This window comes from Onychomys torridus, chromosome 23, assembly GCF_903995425.1.
Source record: "Onychomys torridus chromosome 23, mOncTor1.1, whole genome shotgun sequence".
In the NCBI taxonomy this organism is placed as follows: Eukaryota; Metazoa; Chordata; class Mammalia; order Rodentia; family Cricetidae; genus Onychomys; species Onychomys torridus.
In genome coordinates this window covers 26298459-26323068 of record NC_050465.1, presented here as the reverse complement: position 1 = coordinate 26323068, position 24610 = coordinate 26298459, and the positions used below count along the sequence as shown (strand labels likewise).

The 24610-nt window shown below is 38.5% G+C and overlaps 1 protein-coding gene across 1 annotated transcript in view; it reads left to right on the top strand.

The window, feature by feature from the left end:
- Positions 1-24610, top strand: part of Smchd1 (structural maintenance of chromosomes flexible hinge domain containing 1) — a 135808-nt gene that overhangs the window by 13857 nt on the left and 97341 nt on the right. Inside the window, exons 4-10 of the mRNA XM_036173068.1 lie at positions 6478-6560; positions 7113-7243; positions 12844-12958; positions 13057-13176; positions 20350-20516; positions 22436-22526; positions 23141-23351. Of these exons, the coding sequence (XP_036028961.1) occupies positions 6478-6560; positions 7113-7243; positions 12844-12958; positions 13057-13176; positions 20350-20516; positions 22436-22526; positions 23141-23351 (918 nt within the window). The remainder of the gene's footprint in view (positions 1-6477; positions 6561-7112; positions 7244-12843; positions 12959-13056; positions 13177-20349; positions 20517-22435; positions 22527-23140; positions 23352-24610) is intronic.

Genomic DNA, 24610 nt, shown 5'->3' with positions numbered 1-24610 from the left:
TAGTTAGATATCTTCGTGTCTTGCTGTAAACCACCTCCAGTTATGAAAAAACCCTTTACCTTCCATTTATTTGTTTTTGTTTATTTACTCCGGATTAAACCCAGAGCTTACAAGGTAAGCATTCTACTGCTGAGTTCCATCAGTCCCTACTCTATAAATTTACATAGATAAATTGATGTGCCTATTGCCATGTCTTTAATACTTTTAAAAAACCTTTATAGCTTAACTGGTTTATCCTTATAGACTGTCTCAGATGGTTTACCAGATCTTCTTTCTAGACTCTATCAAAGTACTTTATGCTATTAACTTGTTTATTATAAACCATATTAAAATTATTTTCTTTCATTTTATTCATAGTCTCCCCCCCCCTCTGTGTCTCTCTTATGTACATTGTGGTTTTGCCAGCATGTATGTCTTTGTGAGGATGCCAGATCCCCTGGAACTGGAGTTACAGACAGTTGTGTATAGTTGGAAGGTTTCTCCGGTCCTGCCCGGCCCCACAGTCCCACAGCTGCTTATAAAATAATTACTCAGAGGCTTACATTAATTATCACCTGTATGGCCTATGGCAGCTTCTTGCTAGCTAGCTCTTATAACTTAAATTAACCCATTGCTATTAATCTGTGTTTTGCCATGTGTTCTGTGGCTTACCAGTCTGCTGGCATGTTGTTCCTTGGGTAGCAGGCTGGCATCTCTCCTGCCTCTCCTTTTTCTTCCTGTTTATCTGCTTGGATTTCCATCTGTCTGTAAGTTGCCTTGCCATAGGCCAATGCAACTTTATTTTTTGGAGCAACACATATTCACAGCATATAGAAAGATATCCCACAGCAGTTTTGAGCTGCCATGTGGATGCTGGCAATTGAACCCAGGTCTTTTGGAAGAGCAGCCAGTGCTCTTAACCAGTGAGCCATCTCTCTAGCCCCCAAATCCTTCTTTTTAAAAATGTGTTTTACTTAGAAAAACAGATAAGTGAGTAGAATGTGAAAATAATCCTATTACTATACTACCTGAATGTAATAATCACCAATACTTTAGTGTTTATCATTTCAGAACTTTTTCTTTTTCTTCTTTTGGTTTTTCGAGACAGGGTTTCTCTGTGTAGCTTTTCGCCTTTTCTGGATCTCTCTCTGTAGACCAGGCTGGCCTCAAACTCACAAAGATCCACCTGTCTCTGCCTCCCGAGTGCTGGGATTAAAGGTGTGCGCCACCACTGCTCAGAACTTTTTCTATTAGTTAGTTGATTTTTTTTAAACATTATTTTATGCATGTTAAGTATAGAAGTGGTATAAATAGACTTTCTATTAGTTTATTTTTTAAAATGTATTTTATGTATGCTAAGCACAGAAGTGGTATAAATAGACAAGTCAAAAGTTCTTTCTAACCAAAAAAAAAAAGTTTATCGGGCGGCGGTGGTGGGCACGCCTTTAATCCCAGCACTCAGGAGGCAGAGACAGACAGATCTCTGTGAGTTCAAGGCCAGCCTGGGCTACCAAGCGAGTTCTAGGAAAGGCGCAAAACTGCACAGGGAAACCCTGTCTCGAAAAACCAAAGGAAAAAAAAAAAGCTAATTCCCTCTGCTGTATTTGGCAGTAATTCTCCTGTTCTTTATCTACCATTCACTTTAGTTCCTTCTCTCCACTGACGAGCCTGTCTGCTTTCAAGGCTTCTGGCAGTCTCTGCTTTCCTCACCTCCTTCATTTGTCTCCAAATGTCTGTAGAAGTTACCATTGACCAGAGAGATTGGAGTGGAAATAAACTTTAAAAAAAATATTTTTATTTACTTATTTGTTTGTTTAGTTTTATGTATATGGGTATTTGCTTGATACTTGTCTGTGCACCATGTGCATGCAGTATGCACAGATGCCAGAAGGGAGTGTCAGAGCTCCTGTGACTTCTGTGTGTGTTCTGGGAATTGAACCTCTGGAGGAGCAACCAGTGCCTTTGACTGCTGTTACATCTCTCCACCCTGCCCCCAAACCCCGGAAATAAGCTTTTAAAATTTTGTTTTTGTTTTTGTTTTTGTTTTTTGAGACAGTTTCTCTGTGTAACAGCCAGCCTTGGCTGTCCTGGAACTCACTTTGTAGACTGAAGGCATACACCACACACCCAGCTTAAATTTTTTAGAAAAGATTTTATTTTAAATTATGTGTATATCAGTGCCTTTGTTATTTCATCTCTTTGCTCATTTTACTCTATAGCCCATACTACTTTGTAATATGCTATAGAATTTACTTAGTTACTGTCTTAGTGACTTTTCTATTGCTGTGAAGAGACACTGGCCACTTATCAAAAGAAAGCATTTAAGTTGGGGCTAATGGTTCCAGAGGGTATAGAGTTCGTGGTCATCATGGCAGGGAAATGGCAACAGGCTGGCATGGTGCTTGAGCAGTAGCTGAGAGATTATATCTAATCTACAATTTGGAGGGGGAAAGAGCTTTGAAACCTCAAAATCCACTCCTAATGACACATCTCCTCCAACAGAGCTACACCTCCTGATCTTTTTCCAAATAATCACACTGAGGAGGACCGCGCGTTTGAACGCTTGAGTCTGTGGGGCCATTATTACTCAAGCCACCACACTTACTACACTACTCACGTATTTATTTTTCTGTTCTTCTGCCCCCTCCCATCCCCCGTCTTTGTTTTGAGGCAGGTCTCACTTGGTAGCTCTGGCTGTCCTGGAGCTCTCCTGCCATGCAGACCAATCTGGCCTCAGACTCACAGAGATCAGCCTGCTTGTCTCCCGAGTGCTGGGATTAAAAACATGCACCACCATGCCTGACTGTGATTATGTTATTTTTAAATTATATATATGTATTTATTTAATGCCTCTACATCCAGGCTGTCCTGGAAGTCACTCTGTAGATCAGACTAGGCTTGAACTTACAGAGATCACCTGCCTCTGCCTCCTGAGTACTGGGAATGAAGGTATAATTATAGTTTTTTAAGTTTACACTTATTTATTTGTGTGCATGTGGAGGTCAGAGGGTAGCTTGTAAGGAGCTGCTTCTCTCCTGCCATGTGAGTCCTAGGGATGGAACTCAGATTGTCAGGCTTGATGGTGACAGGCACCTTTACCTGTCCATGATTACATTTTATTTCCCATCTTTCAGTAAAATGTTGAACTCACAGAAATAGATTCTTTGCATTGTGCATTCTCTAGAGTAGTACCTGGCAGAGAATAGGTGCTTGAATGTTTGAGTTAATTTTAAATATCTTCCTTGGGTATAAATTTCTAAATATATATTGTGTATTCAGTGTAAAGACTTTCAGTGTAGCTTAATTACTGTACAGATTCACTGTATCGGTTTTTATTTTATGTGCATTGGTGTTTTGTGTGTATGAAACTGTCAGCTCTCTGGAAGTGGAGTTACAGGCGGATGTGAGCTGCCATGTGGGTGCAGGGAATTGAACCTAGGTCCTCTGGGAGAGCAGCCAGTGCTCTTAACCACTGAGCCATCTCTCCAGCCCCGTCTTTGACTTCCTTTAACTTCCTTTAACTTTACAGTATATCCCAAGATCTTTTCTCTCATTTCTTTCCTTCTGGCTCTTCCTTGCTTGTTGTGGCCATGTCTTCAAGTCATGTTCATCATTTCTTTTATATATATATCTTCTTTTAGCAGACAGATATTAGGTTTTTTTTGTTTGTTTGTTTTTTGTTTTTGGTTTTTGGTTTTTCGAGACAAGGTTTCTCTGTGTAGCTTTGTGCCTTTCCTGGAACTCACTTGGTAGCCCAGGCAGGCCTTGAACTCACAGATCCGCCTGCTGATAAGAGTTTTATTGTATATATGTATTGTCAGTGAAGCAAAAACTTTACCTCTGGCTCTCTAGTCTCTTTGTTAAGGAGAATATCTGTTCCAGCTTCCTATGTAATACTTGTACTAATTAAATTTGATGTAGTAAGCATTGTATTTAAATTGTATATATTTCTAGAGGCAGAAATTCAGACTTGTCTCTGTTCCGTTCCTCTTTTCTTTTGGAGGGGGCAGTAGGGGGAAGAGACATGGTGTTTTGAGGCAGATTTTCTTTTGTATAGCTTTGGCTGTCTTGGAATTAGCTCCATAGACCAGGCTGCCCTCAAACTCAGAGATCCATTTGCCTTTGCCTTCCAAGTGCTGGGATTGATTAAAGGTGTGTGCCACCACCTGGATCCTTTTCCTTTTTAAATTAAGTTCTATACATTTTTTTCCTTTCTAGTAATTGTTGACCATAGCCTGATTCATATGCATACCTAATTTGTGTTAACTTTATATAATTAGTTTATCAATTAGTTTATCTAGTTATGTTTAGACATAATGTTTAGAGTGCTTGCTAAGTAAACTAAAACTCAGTGAGTTTTAGTCGGGTTAAGTTTTAGAACTTTGGAGATGACTCTAGTGAATCTCTAAGAGTCAAGAGTTTTCTGGGCCTAGTTTGTTTGTTTGTTGTTTTTTGAGACAGAGTCTCACTTTGTAGCCCAGGCTGGCTTAAAACTCAATATGTAGACCAAGATGGCCTCACATTCACACAGATCTCCCTGTTTGTTTCTGCACTGAGTCCGGGGATTGAAGATGTGTGCCACCATGCCTGGCTTGGGCCTGTTTTTAGAGTCCAGAGCCTTGTCAATTTTGTCTACTTTCTGGGTCTTAAGAGTTTGTAGGAGAAAATGTTTTAATTTGGAGAAAATAGTGAAACTGTTATTTAACACATTTTTTATTTTTTGGTTTGGTTTATATAGTGAGAATATAACATTCTTTCTGTTATTATGATGAAATAACTGATGAAAAGCAATTTAAGGGTGGGTGTTTATTCTGCTTTTCAGTTCTACATTTCATCATGGGCAAAAGACATAGCAGGAACAGGAAGCAAGCTAGTCACATTTCATCCACCCAGTCAGAAAGTAGAGAAGGGTGAGCGTTCGTGCCCTAGTTTGCTTTCAGTTGTTCTGATAAACACTATTACTCGAAGCTTCTTGAGGGAGAAAAGAATTTATTTGTCTTAAACTTCCAGGTCACAATCCATTGAAGGAAGTCAGGACAGGAATTCAAGTAGGAACTCAAGCAGAAACCATGTAGGAACTACATGCACTAACCGACTCACTCTCTAGTTTGCTCACTGGCTCCTTCTGCTATTATCTACCTAGAGTTGGAGTCCTCCATAGTGGGCTGGGTCCTCCCCCGTCAGTCATAATAAAGACAAAGTTTCACAGGCCAGTTTCATTTGGGCAGTTCATCAAGTGAGGCTTCCTCTTCCCAGGCAGCTTTAGATTGTGTCGGGTCGACAATAAAAACTAGCATACCCGGCTTTACCCATTTTCTTCAGCCTGGTAGCTGCGATAGGGCTTCCTACTTATTAACTTAATCTAAAAAAGCGCTCACAGAGCCGAGCGGTGGTGGTGCACGACTTTAATCCCAGCACTCAGGAGGCAGAGGCAGGCGGATCTCTGTGAGTTCAAGGCCAGCCTGGTCTACAGAGCAAGATCCAGGAATGGCTCCAAAAATACACAGAGAAACCCTGTCTCAAAAAACCAAACCAAACCAAACAAAAAGCGTGCTCACAGGTATTCCCAGAGTCTCCAAGCTGATTTAAACTGAGAGTGAGTTCTCTTGGAACTCCTGGCAATCCTTCCGCAGCCTCTGGAGTGCTCAGATCACAGGTGCCTTGGTTACTTTTCTATTGCCGTGGCAAAACACCATGACCAAGGCAACTTAGAGAAGAAAGCATTAATTGGCTTATGATTTCAGAGGGTTAGTTTTTGATGGTGGTGTGAGGGCACAGAGGTGGGCAGCTGGAGTGGCAGCTTAGAAGCTCATACCTTGATCTACAAACATGAGACAGAGGGCACGCTGGGAATGGCAGGACTCTTTCTATTGAAACCTCATAATACCCTACCTCCAGTGACATCTCCACAAGGCCACATCTCTTCATCCTTCCCAAACAGTTCCACCAACTGGAGACCAAGCATTCAGAAACACGAGTCTGTGGGTGCCATTGAAACTGCCACAACTGGCCACCATTTAACATGATATTGTTAGTCTTTAGAATTCTATATCCGTGCATGTGTGCGTGTGTGTGTGTATGTGTGTATGCACATGTATTGTTCAGAGGATTGAATCTAGGGCATGTTCTCACTGAGTACAGGTTGGTGTTGAACATACTTTGTAACCAGGGCAGGCCTTCCACTTCTTGCCTCAGCCTCCTAGTTGAGACTACAGGCCTTTGGCCACCACACTAGCTTCTCAAACCAGCCCTTTTCATTGCTTCTCTTTTCATACAGGGCCTTACTGTGTGGCTCAGACTGGTGCCTAATCTTTTTTATTCTGGTAGTGGTTGGTGATGAAACTTTTTATTATGCATAACATCATTAGATTCAGGGTAATAATACTTGTAAGTCTTTGGAAAATAAAAGTGGTTTGCTTCAGAGTTCCTTCTCCTTGAACGTTTGTATAAAGTGTTTGGGATGGGAAGGTTAAGCATTGTTTTCTCAATCTCTTCCAGCATTTGCTCTTGCAGAATTAATCGACAATTCATTGTCAGCTACTGCTCGTAATGTTGGTGTTAGGAGAATACAGATCAAATTGGTAAGAAAATCGTGCATAAAGAAATGTAAATTTTTTTAGTAGTACATTGGAAAAATTAGGAATAAAGAAAAACTAGATATAGTTAACTGATATCTTGTTACTAATTTTTATAGTTTCTTTTATGTATGTATGTACTTATTTACACCTCTCTTTCTGTACTTAAGTTTTATAATTTCTTTTTTTAACATTGCAATTGTAAACATGACATGAATATTTTATGATATTAATGCAGAGGGTTTTGTTAGCTACAGTGTAAGTTCTGGAGCCCATCTTTTTAAACAGATTTTTTTTCCTCCTTTATTTTTGCCAAGCAATGTGGGAATAGTGTATGTTTATGTATGCCTTGATTATTTCCTTAAGTTAAATTCTGAGAAATGGTATTCCTAGGTTAAAAAACATTAATAAATTTAAGGTTTTTGATAGATATAACTCAGTGCCTTTAAGAAAGTTGTATTTGTTTATACTTATACCAGTGATATGAATGAGCCTATTAAATTTCATACTTCATGTTTTAAGTATTAATTGGCGTTTTCCTGACTCTTTATTTTGTAGCTTTTTGATGAAACGCAAGGAAAACCTGCTGTCGCAGTGGTAGACAATGGAAGAGGAATGACCTCTAAACAGCTTAACAACTGGGCTGTGTATAGGTTGTCAAAATTTACAAGACAAGGGGACTTTGAAAGGTTAGCAGAATCCTGTTTTTCCTATTTTTAGTGATATCTGTAAAGTAAGAACTTCAGTGTGCCCTTATATATAGTGGCTTTATTGAGAGGGCTTGATCTTATCTGCATATTTGTTTTATTACAGGGTTTTGTGATAAATACTCCAAAATAGAGCATTGTGCTTTTCCACTGAACAGTTTTGTATTTCCTCAGGTCTATGTGAGTTATGTTAACTTTGACTACTGTTGGGATATTAGATGGTGTTGAGGGTAATCTTCATAGATCATTTCATACTACTTGAAAATGTCTAGAATTGCATCTCATTCATTAGAATTCTGGTTTCTGTTTGTAGGCTCAGTTTTTCAGGCCATCACAGCTATTAGTCCCAACTTTGTATCAGAGCACACGCGTAGACAATACTTACAGCACAGGAAAGATAGGCATGGCAGCTCATGCCTGTAATCATTTGAACACTGGGCTTTCATCAGATGAGCAGGTTTTCAGTGGCTGTCCTCCTTTGTAGTGTTGGCAGTTGAGCTCAGGAGGCGTGCTAGGCAGGTGCCCCGTGCTGAGCTGCACTTGCGTGCTTGCAGTGCTCTGTGACAATGAAGTGAAGGATTGTTCACTCCAGGATTGTTGGACTGCTTTGGATTACTTGGCTGTTTATTGGTTGTGGGACACTCTCTATGGGTTACTTAGGAAATGGGGATAGAGTCTATCAGTGTTTTGTGAAAACTTGAATTAGGAAACGTAAAATCTTGAGATAGTGTCTGTCAAAGGGTAAGCATTCAGTAACTATGAGCTGTTCTTTTAGTTGTTTCTCACTCCTGATGTAACACTTCTCTATAATCATTCTTTTCTACTGTTTTCACAAATACATGATACTTAAAAGAGTGCTTAAAAAGCCAAGGAAAGGAATGATTAAAAAGCCAATATGAAGAGGTGCACATCTTCACTTCTAGCACTCAGTGGCAGAGACAGATGGATCTCTTTTATGGTTAGCCTGGTATTCAGAGCAAGTTCCAGGACAGCCAGGGCTACATAGAGAAATCCTGTCTCAAAAAAAGAGGGTAAAAAATAGGTCAACACGAAAGTAAACACTACTGTGTTTTTAATAGTCTGAGGATAGGATTTTGTATTTGCTTGACATAAGTTAAAAAAAAAAAAAAAAAGGTGGTAAATTTGGGGTAGGGGGCCAGGAAATTAACTTTCTGCCTTTCTGGTTGATTTAACTGGTTTAGCCTACAGTTTACTGTAATTAAATCTTCATTGGACTCACAGCACACTGATTTTTCTCTAGGCCATAACCAATTTATTTTAACAACTCAAAAGTTAACGAAATTTCTATTTTTGGTAAAAATCATCATTTTGCTGGATTTAATTATGTGTGTATGTGATTACATACATGTATGTATAGTGGCTGTAAATAATTGTAGATGTTAGATCTTTGTAGTGTTTTTGGATCCAGTCCCTCGATCCACTCCTATTTCTGCAGCAGCAGCATGTGTTACCCTTTCGACCGTGGCAGCCCTTACATTGGATACAAGACAGGCTGTGGAAAACAGAAGGCTCACAGAACAAAACACCCTTTGCTTTATAATTTGTTCTATTGAGAAAAACAGATGTAAACACAAATGTCATATTTATAAACATTTTAAATTGATGGAACTGTAAAAAAATGTAATCTGTTGTAAAATATTATTTTAAATGTGTTACATTTGTTTGTGCTATGGAACATTTGTTTAATGATACGAAGATGTGTTGCATTCTTTTATGTTGCATTTAACTCTGAAGCTGTGTTACTTTGCCTGTCTAAAACACCTGGTCTAGTAAAGAGCTGAATGACCAGTAGTGAGGCAGGAGAAAGGGTAAGTGGGACTGACAGGCAGAGAGAATAAATAGAAGGAGAAATCTGAGAAGGGAGATAATGTGAGACTGTCCAGGTAGGTGGTAGGTGGGTGGATGAAGGAAGGAAACCCAACAAAAACAAAGTTGGTTTCTAATAACCGTGTGTGGTGGCTGACTCCAGATCTAGAGAGAGATACCTATCTATCATTTATTTATCTCTCTGTCGGTCTGTCATCTTTTTTTTTTTATTTTATTTTTTAAAAAGATTTATTTATTGTTTATTTGTTTATTTTTGGTTTTTCGAGTCAGGGTTTCTCTGTAGCTTTGGAGCCAGTCCTGGACTAGCTCTGTAGAGTAGGCTGGTCTCGAACTCACAGAGATCCGCCTGCCTCTGCCTCCCGAGTGCTGGGAATTACAGGCGTACGCCACCACTGCCCGGCTAGATTTATTTATTTATTATGTATACAGCATGTATGACCAGAAGAGGGCACCAGATCTCATTAAAGATGGTTGTGAGCCACCATGTGGTTGCTGGGAATTGAACTCAGGACCTCTGGAAGATCAGTCAGTGTTCTTAACCTCTGAGCCATCTCTCCAGCCCCTGGTCTGTCATCTTTATATCTATCATCCATCTATCTATCTATCCATCCACCCATCCACCCACCCACCTACATAGGTTCTAGTGAAATCGATAAATCCACAGGAGTCAATTTAAGAAGTATTAGGGAAATTTATTAAGGTAAATTGAGGAAATATAGTCAGGAATACAGAACATAGCATACAGCTGATGTTGTCCTCTGATCTGACTGGGAGTGAATCCACCTTGCAGGGAATAGCAGGGAGAAGGGGCATGTGACCCTTCTCCCTCTCCTTTTAAGAGGTCAAGTATAATAGCAGGAAGCACCTCCTCCTTTGTGCCCTAAAGCTCACGGTCATGGGTGGAGCAAATACCACTACATTTCCCCCTTTTTGTCTAAATAAGAAGGTTCTAAACTTAATGCAAACTATATACAACAAGAATGGTTATCAAGTATTGTCCAGGAAAAACAAAGGGTAGTAACATAAACAAAAATAGAACTACAACCAACAAGAATAGCATCAAACAAGAAAGACATGCTAAATGTCCAGAATATAGATAAATGGCAAATTACCAAGATCACTCCAATAGCTGTCCTATCTTGAAGATTCTAACTGTAGTATTAATATGTTCTAGCTAAGATACGAGAAGATTGTAACTGTAACTATCTCATCTTCAACTCAAAGACATGAGAAGGAACATAATAATACCTGAGAAAATGGAAAATGCAAGCAAATTCTTACAAGAATAGACAGAGACAGCTGGCAGCCTAGACAGTCACCTAAAGTTTCTCGGCATCATTGGGGCATCCAATATTGGCTACAGGCCTAGAGTGTCTGACAGACCATTTTCAGAAGCAGGGATTTTGAAAGACCATCTTACCCTGTCTTGGCAGAGTTCAGTAGTCACTTTTCCTTGTGTCCTGCACGTCTGGAAAAGACAGTGTCCATACTGTCAACAGTCAAGGCAAGGTCAGTTCTTTGCCCAGTAGGCCAATTTGTGCCAAGAAATGTGTTAGAAGCCCAACATCCTCTTGGGATCAGATAGATAGGTGCTGCCAGGAGCAATCATGTCTCAGTCAACAGAATTCTAAGTAATGGAGAGATTTGTCCAGACTGCTGGGCAAGACCGATCTAGAGAAATTTCCGTAGTGTTTTATTTAGATTTTTTTCCCCTCTTTTCGTATCTGTCCATGCACCTTCATTCTGATAGGAGTTTGTGTGTGTTCTTTTTTCTTTTTTTTCAAATTCTTTTTTTTTCTTTTGTTTTTTTCCCCAGAGCTGAGGACCGAACCCAGGGCCTTGCGCTTGCTAGGCAAGCGCTCTACCACTGAGCTAAATCCCCAACCCCCTTTTTTTTTGGTTTTTTTGAGACAGGGTTTCTCTGTGTAGCTTTGCGCCTTTCCTGGAACTTGGGTTTGTAGATCGGGCTGAACTCACAGAGATCTGCCTGCCTCAAGAATAGTCTTTTTTGCTGGGGGGGGGGGGAGAGGGGGGGGGGTTGGTGGCGCACGCCTTTAATCCCAGCACTCGGGAGTTTGAGGCCAGCCTGGGCTACAGAGCAAGTTCCAGGAAAGGCACGAAGCTACACAGAGAAACCCTGTCTCGGAACCCCCCCCCCAAAAAAAAACAAAAACAAAAACAACTATTCTTTTTATTTTTATTTTTTTTTTTTATTCTAAAACTGTTTCATTTTCCTTTACTATTTTTTTTTTTTTTTTTTAGCTGAGGACCAAACCCAGGGCCTTTTGCTTGCTAGGCAAGTACTCTACCACTGAGCTAAATCCCCAACCTCCCCCCCCCCTTTTTTTTTTAAGCACTGAAGAGTAATCCTGTAGTTTCACACATACTAAGCAGATTCTGTACCACTAAGCTGCTTTGTTTTTCAAACTATATAAGTTCAACTTGTCTACAAGTTTATGGGTTTATTCTGCTACCAATTAAAATCTGTTCATGGTTCAGCCACTTAAATGAAATTTTCATTTTAGTTATTCTGTCCAAATGCAGATTGTGGATTTAAAATTTTTTTTATTGATATATTTGGTGGAACACTTCTTTTTTTAAAAGATTTTTATTTATTATGTATACAGTGCTCTGCCTACATATATGCCTGCATGCTAGAAGAGGGCACCAGATCTCATCATACATAGTTGTGAGCCACCATATGGTTGCAGCGAACTGAACCCAGGACCTCTAAAAGAGCAGCCAGTGCTTCTGAGCCATCTCTTGAGCCCGCTTAGTGGAACACTTTTATACTTAATGGTTATGGTTTCTGTTATTTGAACATGAAATATAGGTTGTTTAAATTTTTATGTAGTAACTTCTGTGACAGTATTTATTACAATTTTTTAAAGATTTATTTATGTGTATTTATATGCATGTATGTTCTTGTATGCCTGGTGGCCATGAAGAACAGAAGAGTACATTAAATCTGGAACTGGACTTACAGATAATTGTGAGCTACCACGTGGGTGCTAGAAACTGAACCCCAATCCTGAAAGAGTAGCCAATGTTTTTAACCACTGATCCATCTTTCCAGCTCTTTATGATAGATTTATTAACTGCTCTTTTTTACTGTCAGGGACCAAACTTTAAAATTTGTCTTGTAATTTTTTGATTTTTATTTTTTTGAGAACTAGAAATTTTATTTTATTTATTTAGTTATTTTCTGGTTTTTCGAGACAGGGTTTCTCTGTGTAGCTTCGCGCCTTTCCTGGAACTCGCTTTGTAGACCAGGCTGGCCTCATTCACAGAAATCCGCCTGGCTCTGCCTCCCGAGTGCTGGGATTAAAGGCGTGCACCACCACCACCCAGCTGAGAACTGGAAATTTTAAATAGCTTGTTATTCTGTGTTACCACTGAAGTCTGCTCACTTAAGTTTGGTAATCAGCTTATTTTACATTCCTGAAATGAAACCATAAGTCTTCCTTTGCTGAGGGTTTCTGTGGGTATAATGAAAACCCCCACCCCAGAGATCAGTCTCAGGACTTTGCAGATGCTAGGCAACTCCTCTACTCTTGAATTACATTCCTAACCCTTAGAATGCACTTGGTGGTTTTGGTAGGGTTTTTGTTGAATGGTAGGTTCTAAGACAGGATTTTATCATATGTCCCATGCTGTTCTATCTAACTTAGGATGCTTCTCCCTCTATTTCTCTAGATTGTTCTAAAACTGATTAATACAGTGTTTTCTTTTAGTGATCATTCAGGCTATGTTCGGCCAGTACCAGTACCACGCAGTTTGAACAGTGATATTTCCTATTTTGGTGTTGGAGGAAAACAGGCTGTTTTCTTTGTTGGGCAATCAGCCAGAGTAAGTGAAAAATTTTCCTGTAAGTGAAAACTGATGAAATTTTGGGATTGACAAACCTAACTAGTAGGAGTTAATGTATCTTTTAAATTGTTTGACAGATGATAAGCAAACCTGCAGACTCCCAGGATGTTCATGAGCTTGTGCTTTCTAAAGAAGATTTTGAGAAAAAGGAAAAAAATAAAGAGGCAATATATAGTGGATACATTAGAAACAGAAAGGTACAGTACATTTTACAGCTCAAAATTGCACGTTTATTGCTTTGACCACATGATGGGACAGAATGTTTTTCTGACTTATTACTGAGATGTTAATGTTTTAAAAACTTGAAGGTAAGAGATTTTCAAAATGAGTTGTTTTTGTATTTTCCTTTAGAAAGTAGCAAACTTATCATTTATTTGGCTTTTTTTTTTAATCTAAAACTTTTCATATAAGTTAACTTAAGAAACTTTCTGTAAATTACTTAAAAAGTTGCAGACCTTGGTTAGAATTTACATTAAAAAATTTTTTGACATTTTATTCATTTAGTGTGTGTGTGTGTGTGTGTGTGTGTGTGTGTGTGTGTGTGTACACGCGCATGCGCACATGGTCAGAGGACAGCATGAAGGAGAGTGTCCCAGGGATCAAATTACATCATCACATTGGTGTCAAATGCTTCGGTAGACTGAGCTATCTCTCTGGCCTAGAATAGAAAATTTAAAATCTTTGCTATGAAGTAATAATAGAAACCAAGTAGGAAAGTAGTGTTTGAGATAATGTAATTTGAGGGAATTAAAACTTTAGAGGCATGAGATTTTGTTACAACTATGCCCTCACACTTTTATATATCCCCTCCATATATACATCTACACATGATAAAAATAAATCTCTAAGATACAAGTAACTATTTAAAAATGTCTTTCTTATTTGAAAATGTGCATAGTGTTATGGGACCCAAGTATCAGAAAAAGGTACTGATAACATTTTGGTAAGTTTCTTTACCTTCCGCTGTTTAAAAATATGTATACTTAGAGCTTTGATACCACATTTTCTACATCAACCTTTTGAGTATTCCTCATTTGGAAAATGTTTTTGTATACAATACATTTTTAAAAAAATATGAGTTATCTGCATGTATGTATATATACTAGATGTGTGTCTGGTACCTGAGACCAGAAGGGGGTGTTTAAATAGCTTTATAATATTTCTGTTGCTGGTTATACTGTTATTTTTTAGTTTTTCGAGACAGGGTTTCTCTGTGTAGCTTTGTGCCTTTCCTGGATCTTGCTCTGTAGACCATGCTGCCCTCGAACTCACAGAGACCCGCCTGGCTCTGCTTCCCGAGTGCTGGGATTAAAGGCGTGCACCACCCCCACCTCCGGCTATACTGTTATTTTATTTGAGCATTTAGTGTATTTGAAAGGTTTCCCTATAATTATAAGTACAGTGTTTGGTTATCTTTGTGTAACATTTTTTCCCCAAATTGCAGATATTTTTTCCTCTACAGATTGTTAGAATTTGAATTGCTGTGATGAATTTGAATTTTTAATATTTTCATGATATGTTACTATTTTTTTGGTCTGAGAAATGAGACTCAGAAATTGTATATACTTTCAATGATTTTTGCATTGGAATATCTACGTGATCAGTTCCTTATTTTGTTGTTGTTATTTGTGCCCTCCTTAGGCTCATACTGAATATTTGGCACCTAGTTGGTAGAACTGTTTGGAAAAGGGTAGGGTCTTGTTGGAGGAGGTATGTCACTGAGGGTTGGGTATGGGGTTTCAAAAGCCCATGCCAATTTCTGGTTAGCTATTTCTGCCTCCTACTTGTGAATCAAGATGTAAGTTTTCAGCTACTGCACCAGCACCATGCCTGCTTGCTTGATGCCATGTTCCCCACGATGATGGTCATGGACCCTACCACCTTCTGAAACCCTGGGCTCCAATAAATGCTTTCTTTCATAAGTTGCCATGGTCATGGTGTTTTATCACAGCAATAGTAACCAGAGGGAATGGTGGTACACACTTTTAATCCTAGAACTTGGGAGGCAGTGGCCAGCCTGGTCTACAGAGCAAGTTCCAGGACAGCCAACGTTACAGAGAGACACCTTATCTCAAAAACAAAAACCCAACAATTAAAAAACAAAAGCAAAAACAAAAAACTGAGACAGAAGTTGGTACCTATGATTATGGTATTGCAATGACTGACCTGACTATGCTGTGGTTTGTTTGTTTTTGATACAAATACAGAACTGTATTTGTTGTAATGTACATATATTTCGACTTCTATTTGAAATATTTTGTATATTGATACAAATGTAAAATTATATTTGTCATACTACCTCTGTTTAGGATATTTTATATATATTGATATTTAGGATTGTTGTCATGTTGCATATTGCACTATATATTTCTACCTCTGTTTAAGTTTTGTGTATTTTCACAATTTTGAGGTCATTGTCCGTTTGCTGCACATTTGTTTACAGACTGTTTACCTTGTTTATAAGAAGCTTTAGTCCTTAGGTTATTTAGGTAGATAAGACTTACAGATTCATAGTCACCCATATTTGTCATCTCTATAGTTATGTTACTTAGCTTGTCCAGATTTACAGATACATAGGTCAGATGGATAGATAATCTTCAAACACTTCATAGACTTAGAGAATATGCATTTAAATAACTTAGAATTCTGCTGACAGGAGACACAATTGCTCCTGGCAGCACTGATCTGAGCCCGAGAGAATGTTGGGCTTTTAAGATACTCTGTTTGGAGGTTTGTCTTCTTCCTGGCGCAAAATGGCCTACTGGGCAAAGAACTGCTCTTGTGTGGACTGTGCTACATAAACTGGATATGCAGGACCCATAGAAAAATGACCACTAAATTTTGCCAAAACAAGGTGAGGTGGTCCTTCAGGTTCCTGCTTCACAGAGGAGACTGCCAAATATTCTATAGGACACCAGGGAGAAAAACTGTAGGCCTATAGGCTGAAGAAGGATGCCCCAACGTTGCAAAAGAACTTTGGGTGACTGTCTAGGCAGTCAGCTCTCTCTGTCATTTTAGATTTTTGGAAGTTGCTTACAATGTACTTCCTGTTTACTTAGGTAATATTATATCCTTCTGGGGTCTTTGATATAGTTGAAGACTAAATATATAAATTTTCTTGGTTATGATAAAAGATAGATATAAAACCTTATACTCACAAATATATGATAGAATATTTTCGTTAATTTTGCCAAATACAAATAGACTAGATATTATAATTGTAATTCCTGCTTGATAACTGTTTTATTGTATGTAATTTTACTATGTTAAAGTTAAAACCTTCCTTTTTGATTAGACAGAAAAGGGGAAGCACTGGGATGTCTTTCTGTATGCTGTGAATATGTATTGCTCTGATCAGTTGATAAATAAAGCTGCATTGGCCTATGGCAAGGTGGCTTAGAGGCAGGTGGGAAATACAAGCAGATATATAGATAAAGGAAAGAAGAGAAGTGGGGGAGATGCCTAGCTGCTGCCCAAGGAGAAGCAAGATGCCAACAGATGGGTAACGCTGTGGCCATGTGGCAAAACATAGATTAATAGAAATGGGTTAATTTAATATGAAAGAACTAGCTAGCAAGAAGCCTGCCATAGGCCATACAGTTTATAAATAATATATATATTTTTAAAGATTTATTTATTTATCATGTATACAGTGTTCTGTCTGCACATATCCACACAGGCCAGAAGAGAGCACCAGATCTCATTACTGATGGTTGTGAGCCACCATGTGGTTGCTGGGATTTGAACTCAGGGCCTTTGAAGAGCAAGCAGCGCTCTTAACCTCTGAGCCATCTTTCCAGCCCTATAAATAATATTAAGCCTCAGAATAATTATTTTATAAGCAGCTGCGGGATCGTGGGCCCGGGCAGGACTGCAGAATCCTTCGGGCTACATTTGTTTGTCTGTTTGAAAAATGTGGAAGATTTTAGGACATTGGACTAAAAAAGCCGTTGAATGCTGTAAGCAGGGCTTAAAGGGCCATCGTTGTTTGAGCTTGGAAATCAGTATTGCTGAGAGAAAGCCCAACTCAAGAGATTTTATAAGGGAACTCTATTAGCAACTGGGCTAGAGACAATTCTTGTGAAATTTTGGCGAGGAACATGGCTGTTTTATGCCCCTGTCCTAAGAATCTGCCTGAGGCCAAATTGAAATGTTTGGAATAATTTCCTTACAGAGATTTCAACAGAGTCTAATAATGGCTCTGTCTTGTATGTATTAGTTATCACTCTTATGCTGATCTAGAGTAAAACAGAGCAAGTAGTACAAAATGTAAGCATTGAGGGGAGAAACAGCACTAGGAAATTTAATGCTGGACCCTTGGTCTGTGCTGAAATAGATAGGAGAAATGGAATAAGGGAGTCCTACCCTCAGGGTGAGACTCTAATCCTGCAATTTGTGAAAGACCTTGGAGACTTGAAATGGGATTAAAATTCGTTTTGCATTATGATGTGGCTACAAGCTGTTGGGGCCTGGGAGTAAAATGTAGTGGTTTGAATGGGAGTGCCCTCCTAGGTTCATATATTTGAATACTTGATCCCTAGTTGGTGGAACTATTGGGGAAGGATAAGGAGGTGTGGCCTTGTTGGAGGAAGTGTGTCACGGAGAGTGGGTTTTGAGATTTCAAAAGCCCAAGGCATTTCCAGGTAGCTCATCATGCTTGTGGAACAGATGTAAGCTCTCAGCTACTTCTGAGTGCTGTACCTGCCTGTGTGCTGCCATGCTCCCCACCATGATGTTCATGGACTCTACTAAGTAATCTCTGGAACCTTAACCACCCCCTACCCCAAATTCAATGCTTTCTTTTCTAAGTTGTTGTGGTCATGTTGTCCCTTTACAGCAATAGAGAGTAAACAACATAGTTTGTTCATGTATTTGTTTTTTGCTTGCTTAGCTGAGCCAGGGCCTCACATGTTAGTTTAGGTTGGTCTGATATTCATTATATAGCACAAGCTGCCCTTGAACTCAGTCTGCAAGAGTGCCAGGATTGCAGACATGCTGCGTGTATTGGCTGCCTTTTTGTTGAATGTCTTTTCTCGTGCTGTGAGACAATATGCTGACAAAAGCAACTTCACCAAGACTGAGTTTATTTTGACTCAACATTCTAGACTAAAGTTCATCCAACTAGGGAGGTCATTGGGAGGCAAGAGCATCCTTGGTCCAGAAGTAGAGTCAGAGTTTCAGCTCTCTTTCTATATACAGTTTAGGATCCTTGCCTTAAGATGGGTCTTCTAATACTAATTAACCCAATCAAGATAATCCCCCTCAGATATTCCCATAGGCTAACCTTAATCAAGATAATTCCTCATAGGTATGCTTGGCTAGCTTGCCTCTAGGGAGTCTAGATTCTATCAAGTTTACAACATCACTGATTTTTGTTCTTTTTCCTCCCGTGCTAAGGATCAAACCCAGAGCACTTTCATCTGAGCAGACACTTCATAGACACCAGTGGTACTTGCTTACCTTTTTTTTTTTTTTTTTAAATAATTCTTTTCTAAAAATATTTATTTTTTACTTGTAATTTTATTGTGTGGGGGCTGTGTTTGCACAGGCATTCAGTTACACACACATACCAGAGAAAGCATCTGATTCCCTGGAACTTGAGTTGTCAATGGTTAACCATAAGTCACCTGATGTAGGTGCTGGGAACTGAACAGATTGCTCTCTTTCTGCCATATCATCCCTGTGCCCCTTTTGAACAGTTCTTTCCAGGTATTTCAGTTGAATTCTTCTCTCCTTGACTTGCTAGTGATTTTCAGAATGTGGGTGGATTTGAGGCTCTTTGTAGGGAGCAGATGAAGACCTAAGTAGATGTGTGGGGTTGACCTGAGCCTCAGACCTGTGGGAAAATGGCAGTGCCTTCCCTAAAGGTTAGGCTCATGGAAATGGCAGCATCCCTTCTTGATCTGAGTATGTGCAGAAAATCGCCATTGTAGCTTCCTCCCTCCCATGATAGTGGCTTGAAGACTGCTCCCCTAAAGAGACCGTTCCTTTGTAGAAAAGGCTCCTACCAATTGTTTCCTTGTTCAACTGTATATAACAACACTCCCTTCCTGTTCAACTGTATCTAACACCCCCTCCCTGTTCAACTGTATATACCCCCTTCCTGTTCAACTGTATCTAACACCCCCTTCCTGTTCAACTGTATCTAACACCCCCTCCCTGTTCAACTGTATATACCCCCTTCCTGTTCAACTGTATCTAACACCCCCTCCCTGTTCAAATGTATATACCCCCTTCCTGTTCAACTGTATCTAACACCCCCTCCCTGTTCAAATGTATATACCCCCTTCCTGTTCAACTGTATCTAACACCCCCTCCCTGTTCAACTGTATATACCCCCTTCCTGTTCAACTGTATCTAACACCCCCTCCCTGTTCAACTGTATATACCCCCTCCCTGTTCAACTGTATCTAACACCCCCTCCCTGTTCAACTCTATGTAATAACACCCCTTCCCTGTTCAGCTGTATATGATAACACCCCTCCCTGTTCAGCTGTATATAATAACACCCCTCCCTGTTCAGCTGTATATGATAACACCTCTCCCTGTTCAGCTGTATATGATAACACCTGTTCCCTGTTCAGCTGTATATAATAACACCCTCCCTGTTCATCTGTATATGATAACACCTCCTCCCTGTTCAGCTGTATATAATAATACCCCTCCCTGTTCAACTCTATGTAATAACACCCCTCCCTGTTCAGCTGTATATAATAACACCCCTCCCTGTTCAGCTGTATATGATAACACCCCTCCCTGTTCAGCTGTATATGATAACACCTGTTCCCTGTTCAGCTGTATATAATAACACCCTCCCTGTTCATCTGTATATGATAACACCTCCTCCCTGTTCAGCTGTATATAATAATACCCCTCCCTGTTCAACTCTATGTAATAACACCCCTCCCTGTTCAGCTGTATATAATAACACCCCCTCCCTGTTCAGCTGTATATGATAACACCCCCCTCCCTGTTCAACTCTATGTAATAACACCCTCTCTCTGTTCAGCTGTATATGATAACACCCCCTCCCTGTTCGACTGTATATGATAAGCTTCTGGGGTACTTTTGCTTTTCCCTCAGCCCAGTGTACCGATCTCTGCTTCTCTGTGTGTCTATCCCTTTTTCATTCCCAGACTTGACTGGTCTGGAGCTGTCTGTAGCCTAGGCTAGATTGAAATTCAGAGATCAGCCTGCCTTTGCCTCCCAAGTGTTGAGATTAGAGGCATGCCCTACCATACCCATACCGTACCCAGCATAAAAGATTGTTTTTGAAACATTAAAAATAAAATTTCTGAATCACTTTAGAACTTAAATATGACTATAATTATAGATGATTTAATCTGTTTTGTTTGTATTCACCCTTTTAGCCAGCTGATTCTGTTCACATTACAAATGATGATGAAAGATTCCTGCACAATCTTATTGTAGAGGAGAAAGAGAAAGATAGCTTTACTACTGTGGTTATTACAGGAGTGCAACCAGAACACATACAGTACTTGAAAAATTATTTCCATCTTTGGACACGACAGTTAACGTAAGTAATTTGGTTCAAGAAATGTTCATGCTTACTTGTTTTTTATTTGTTTGTTTGTTTTCTTTTTTTTTTTTTTTTAAAGACAAGATCTTGCTATGTACCCCAGTTGAGCTGGAACCCTTCCCATTTTCTTCCTTCCTGACTTCCAAGTATTAGCATTATAGGCATGGGACTCCACACCTGACTTACAATTTACCCTTTGCCTTCTACTTAAAGACAGAGAATAATTAGAGATGTATTGAAGTCTCTTTGGTTCAGTTTTCTTTACATCGGTACATTGTGCACTATTCTGATGTTAATTTTTAAAGGGTTATTCATTCACTCATTCAAAAATGAAATAGATTGCTTCGTATATTGAACATTAATTTTGAAGCACAAGTTTTTTGACACCTGCTGCAAAGTAAAGAACAACTGGCAGGTTAGTCAAGCTCCAGTGGATTTTCATGTCACACTGTTAGCTCCTTTCCATAGGTGTAATGTAAACTTCCAGACTACAGTTCCGTTTTTTTAATGTTTTCCCCCACTGTAATCTTTGGATTCATGCCTACATCTATACCTTCAGTGTCTGCAAGAATATCTACTACATAATAATAAATGCTTGACAGATTAATACATGTAGCTCATTGAAATAAGAAATGCACAAGCATTCCTTAAAATGTTCTATGTTAATAATTAATAATAAATACCAAAACATCATTGTATTATTCCAATAAAACCTGATTGTATGTATCTCATTCACCAAATCAGAAGGTTTACTTAAGTTTTTCCGGTATCTCTAAATATTTACTCTTAGTAGATTATTTACATAGTTTTAATTTAGTCTAGAATACTGACTCTTTTTAAATGGGTATATCTTAACAAAATTAATAATTAAAAATCATCTAATATTTACTCCAAAGCCTTTATACTTAAGTCTGTATTATATTACATATTAACAGAGTGTACTTTTGTTTTTTTATAGGAAATAAAATTGACTCTTAGGAATACATTTTTTTTCCTTGAAATTTCTGTTTATTGCCTGACATTTATATAAGAAATTGGATTTTCACCAGGTGGTGGTGGTGCACATCTTTAATCCCAGCACTCAGGAGGCAGAGCCAGGCGGATCTCTGTGAGTTGAGGCCAGCTTGGTCTACAGAGTGAGATCCAGGACAGGCTCCAAAACTAGAGAAACCTTGTCTCAGAAAACCAAAAGAAAAAAAAAAATGGATTTTCTTTTCTAAGTATATAGTAGCTACCCTTTAAGGTTTCTTCCTACTGAAGAAATTATGTATACAAAATACAGAATAATATATCCTGTTTTGTCCTTTAACTTATTTTATTCTTCAGAATAGACAATCATTAAAGTATGATCTCAAACAGGCTGGCTTGGAACTTGCAATCCTCATACCTCTGCTTGTCAGTCCTGGGATTACAGGTGTGTGCTACCACACTTGGCAAATCTAATTTTTTTTTTTTTTTTTAATTTATGAGAAGGAATTCTGTAAATTTCTACTTGAGGAATAATCAGAGAAATATTTTAATGTTTTAAACAAAATTTAATTTTGTTTAACCTTTATTTAAAAATAAGGCAGCAAAGATTTCTGGTGATTTTTAATGGAGTTTTGTTGAATTTATTAGCTTTTTAAAATGTTGGTATAGATCAATTATGTATCTGAAAGTGTAAATGGAGATGTAATTCTTTGATTTCAGAGGTTATTTTACCATTGGAATACTGTTTTATAAAATGCTGGAGTGTGTGGCTAGATAGTGTAGCTTAATGGTAGATGGCCCCTTTCTCACGTGTGAGACTTTAGCATTTCATTGCCAATGATCAAGTGTTTAACTAGGAAGTGCATTAAACTATGGGAAGATATTTTTTTTTAAGATGTGAACTATGGTTCTGTGTTAATAAATTATAACGTTATTCTTTATTTTAGGCATATTTATCATTACTATATTCATGGACCAAAAGGAAATGAAGTAAATACAACCAAAGAAGTTGGCCCTTCCAGTAATATTGATATTGAAGTAAGACAAAGTCTACCTTAGGATATTACAAATTATTATCCCAAATGATACTGAATAACAAAAGTTAGTCAGTAATTAGACAAATTTGCTCTCCTTGTTTTTTTTTTTTTTTTTTTATCACATTTCTTTGGTTGTTTGAATATCTAATGAAGAGATGGTTCTTAGATGTTTTTTTACAGCCTTGGATACGGCCCTTGGTTTCCCTATTCATTTTCCTGTGGATATGAGAATTGTGGTTGAATATAATGCTTTGGAAAGCAAGGAAAGAGGGTCTGTTCATGGCGTCTTACTTGTTCATTTTAATACTGGGTTTTGCACTTCCTCGTCTCAGCACTGTGAGGAAGGAATCTTCATGGAAAATGTCCTACGTCGTATCTCTAACAATAAAGCTTAAGTGTAATATGCTCATGACTTATCTGTTCTTCAGTGCTGATTTACTCCTTTCTATTTTATTATTAGTCTGTACTGAGTTTTGATCCATGCATAAATATGTATAATTTGTTAACTAGATGATTACGCATGAATGTAGTCTTGCCTATTCTGTGGTTGGAGCTTAGCTGTGAAAAGTAAAGTTATCATAGAATTTAATTATTTCTATTATATTTTTATTTTAGATTTCTTTGTTTGAAAAAGGGAAGACACCTAAGATTGTCAACCTACGGGAAATAAAAGATGACATGCAGACATTGTATATAAACACAGCATCTGATAGTTTTGAGTTCAAGGCTCATGTTGAAGGAGATGGTGTGGTTGAAGGGGTTATCCGGTATCATCCCTTCTTATATGATAGAGAAACTTATCCTGATGATCCGTGCTTTCCATCAAGTATGTTAATCTGATCTATTATCTGAAAATAGAATGTTGTGATTTATGATAGTATTCTCTAATTTCTAGTTGGGCTAGTAAGACTACATAAAAGTTCTAACAGTTTTTCTTTATGTACTGTTAGTGTTTATAATTTTTATAACTCCTCGTAGTCTTTTGTTTTAAAAATATATTTATGAACTATCAATGTTTAACTCATATACCTGTTTTACTTTATTTTTTCCCACAGTTTCATACATTTATATAAATACTTAATTTCTGTGTATCCTTAATTCCAGGCTAGAAAAAAGCACTTGACTTTTAGAAACTTTTAATTTCTGATGGAGTTCAATTTTTATGTGTATGCATGGTATTCCTGTATGTGTTCCCCACAGTACCTTTCTTTTATGTGTATTTATTAAATTTTTATATTCATCCAACCACATTTACTCCTGTTTTCTATTGTACTTTTTGTCTTACTTTTGTTTTGTTTTGTTTTTAAATATTTATTTATTTAATGTATACGAGTGACCTGTCTTCATGCACACCAGAAGAGGGAATCAGATTCCGTAACAGCTGGTTGTGAGCCACCATGTGGGTGCCGGGTCCTCTGGGAGAGCAGCCAGTGCTCTTAACCACTGAGCCATCTCTCCAGCCTTGTCTTACTTTTGTAAAGCTTTTTATACCTTTGGTTTTTGTTTTTGTTTTTTATTTTATTTTTTTTGTGGAGCTGAGGATCAAACCCAGGGCCTTGCACTTGCTAGGCAAACGCTCTACCACTGAGCTAAATCCCCAACCCCTGTTTTTATTTTTTTTAATGATCCTGTAGGGTTTGGCCTTTTTTGTTGTTGTTGTTATTTTATATGTAATATGTCTCTGTGTGTGTGTGTGTGTGTGTGTGTGTGTGTGTGTGTGTGCGCGCGCGCGCACACGCACACACGTGCTTTACTTAAAGCAACAAAAACAATATCCAGTGAGTTTATTGGCGATTGAGTTGAAAAAAATTTATATTTGATACAGGGTCTGACCTGTAACTAGGAAGCAATCGTGTTACCTTGTGTGTTGAAATTACAGGCATGTATCACCATGCTGAGCTTGTGTTGAATTAATATAATAATTTAATTTTTTGGGGGGGTGGTTTTGGTTTTTTGAGACAGAGTTTCTCTGTGTAGCTTTGTGCCTTTCCTGGAACTCACTTGGTAGCCCAGGCTGGCCTCGAACTCACGCCTGGCTCTGCCTCCCGAGTGCTGGGATTAAAGGCGTGCGCCACCACCGCCTGG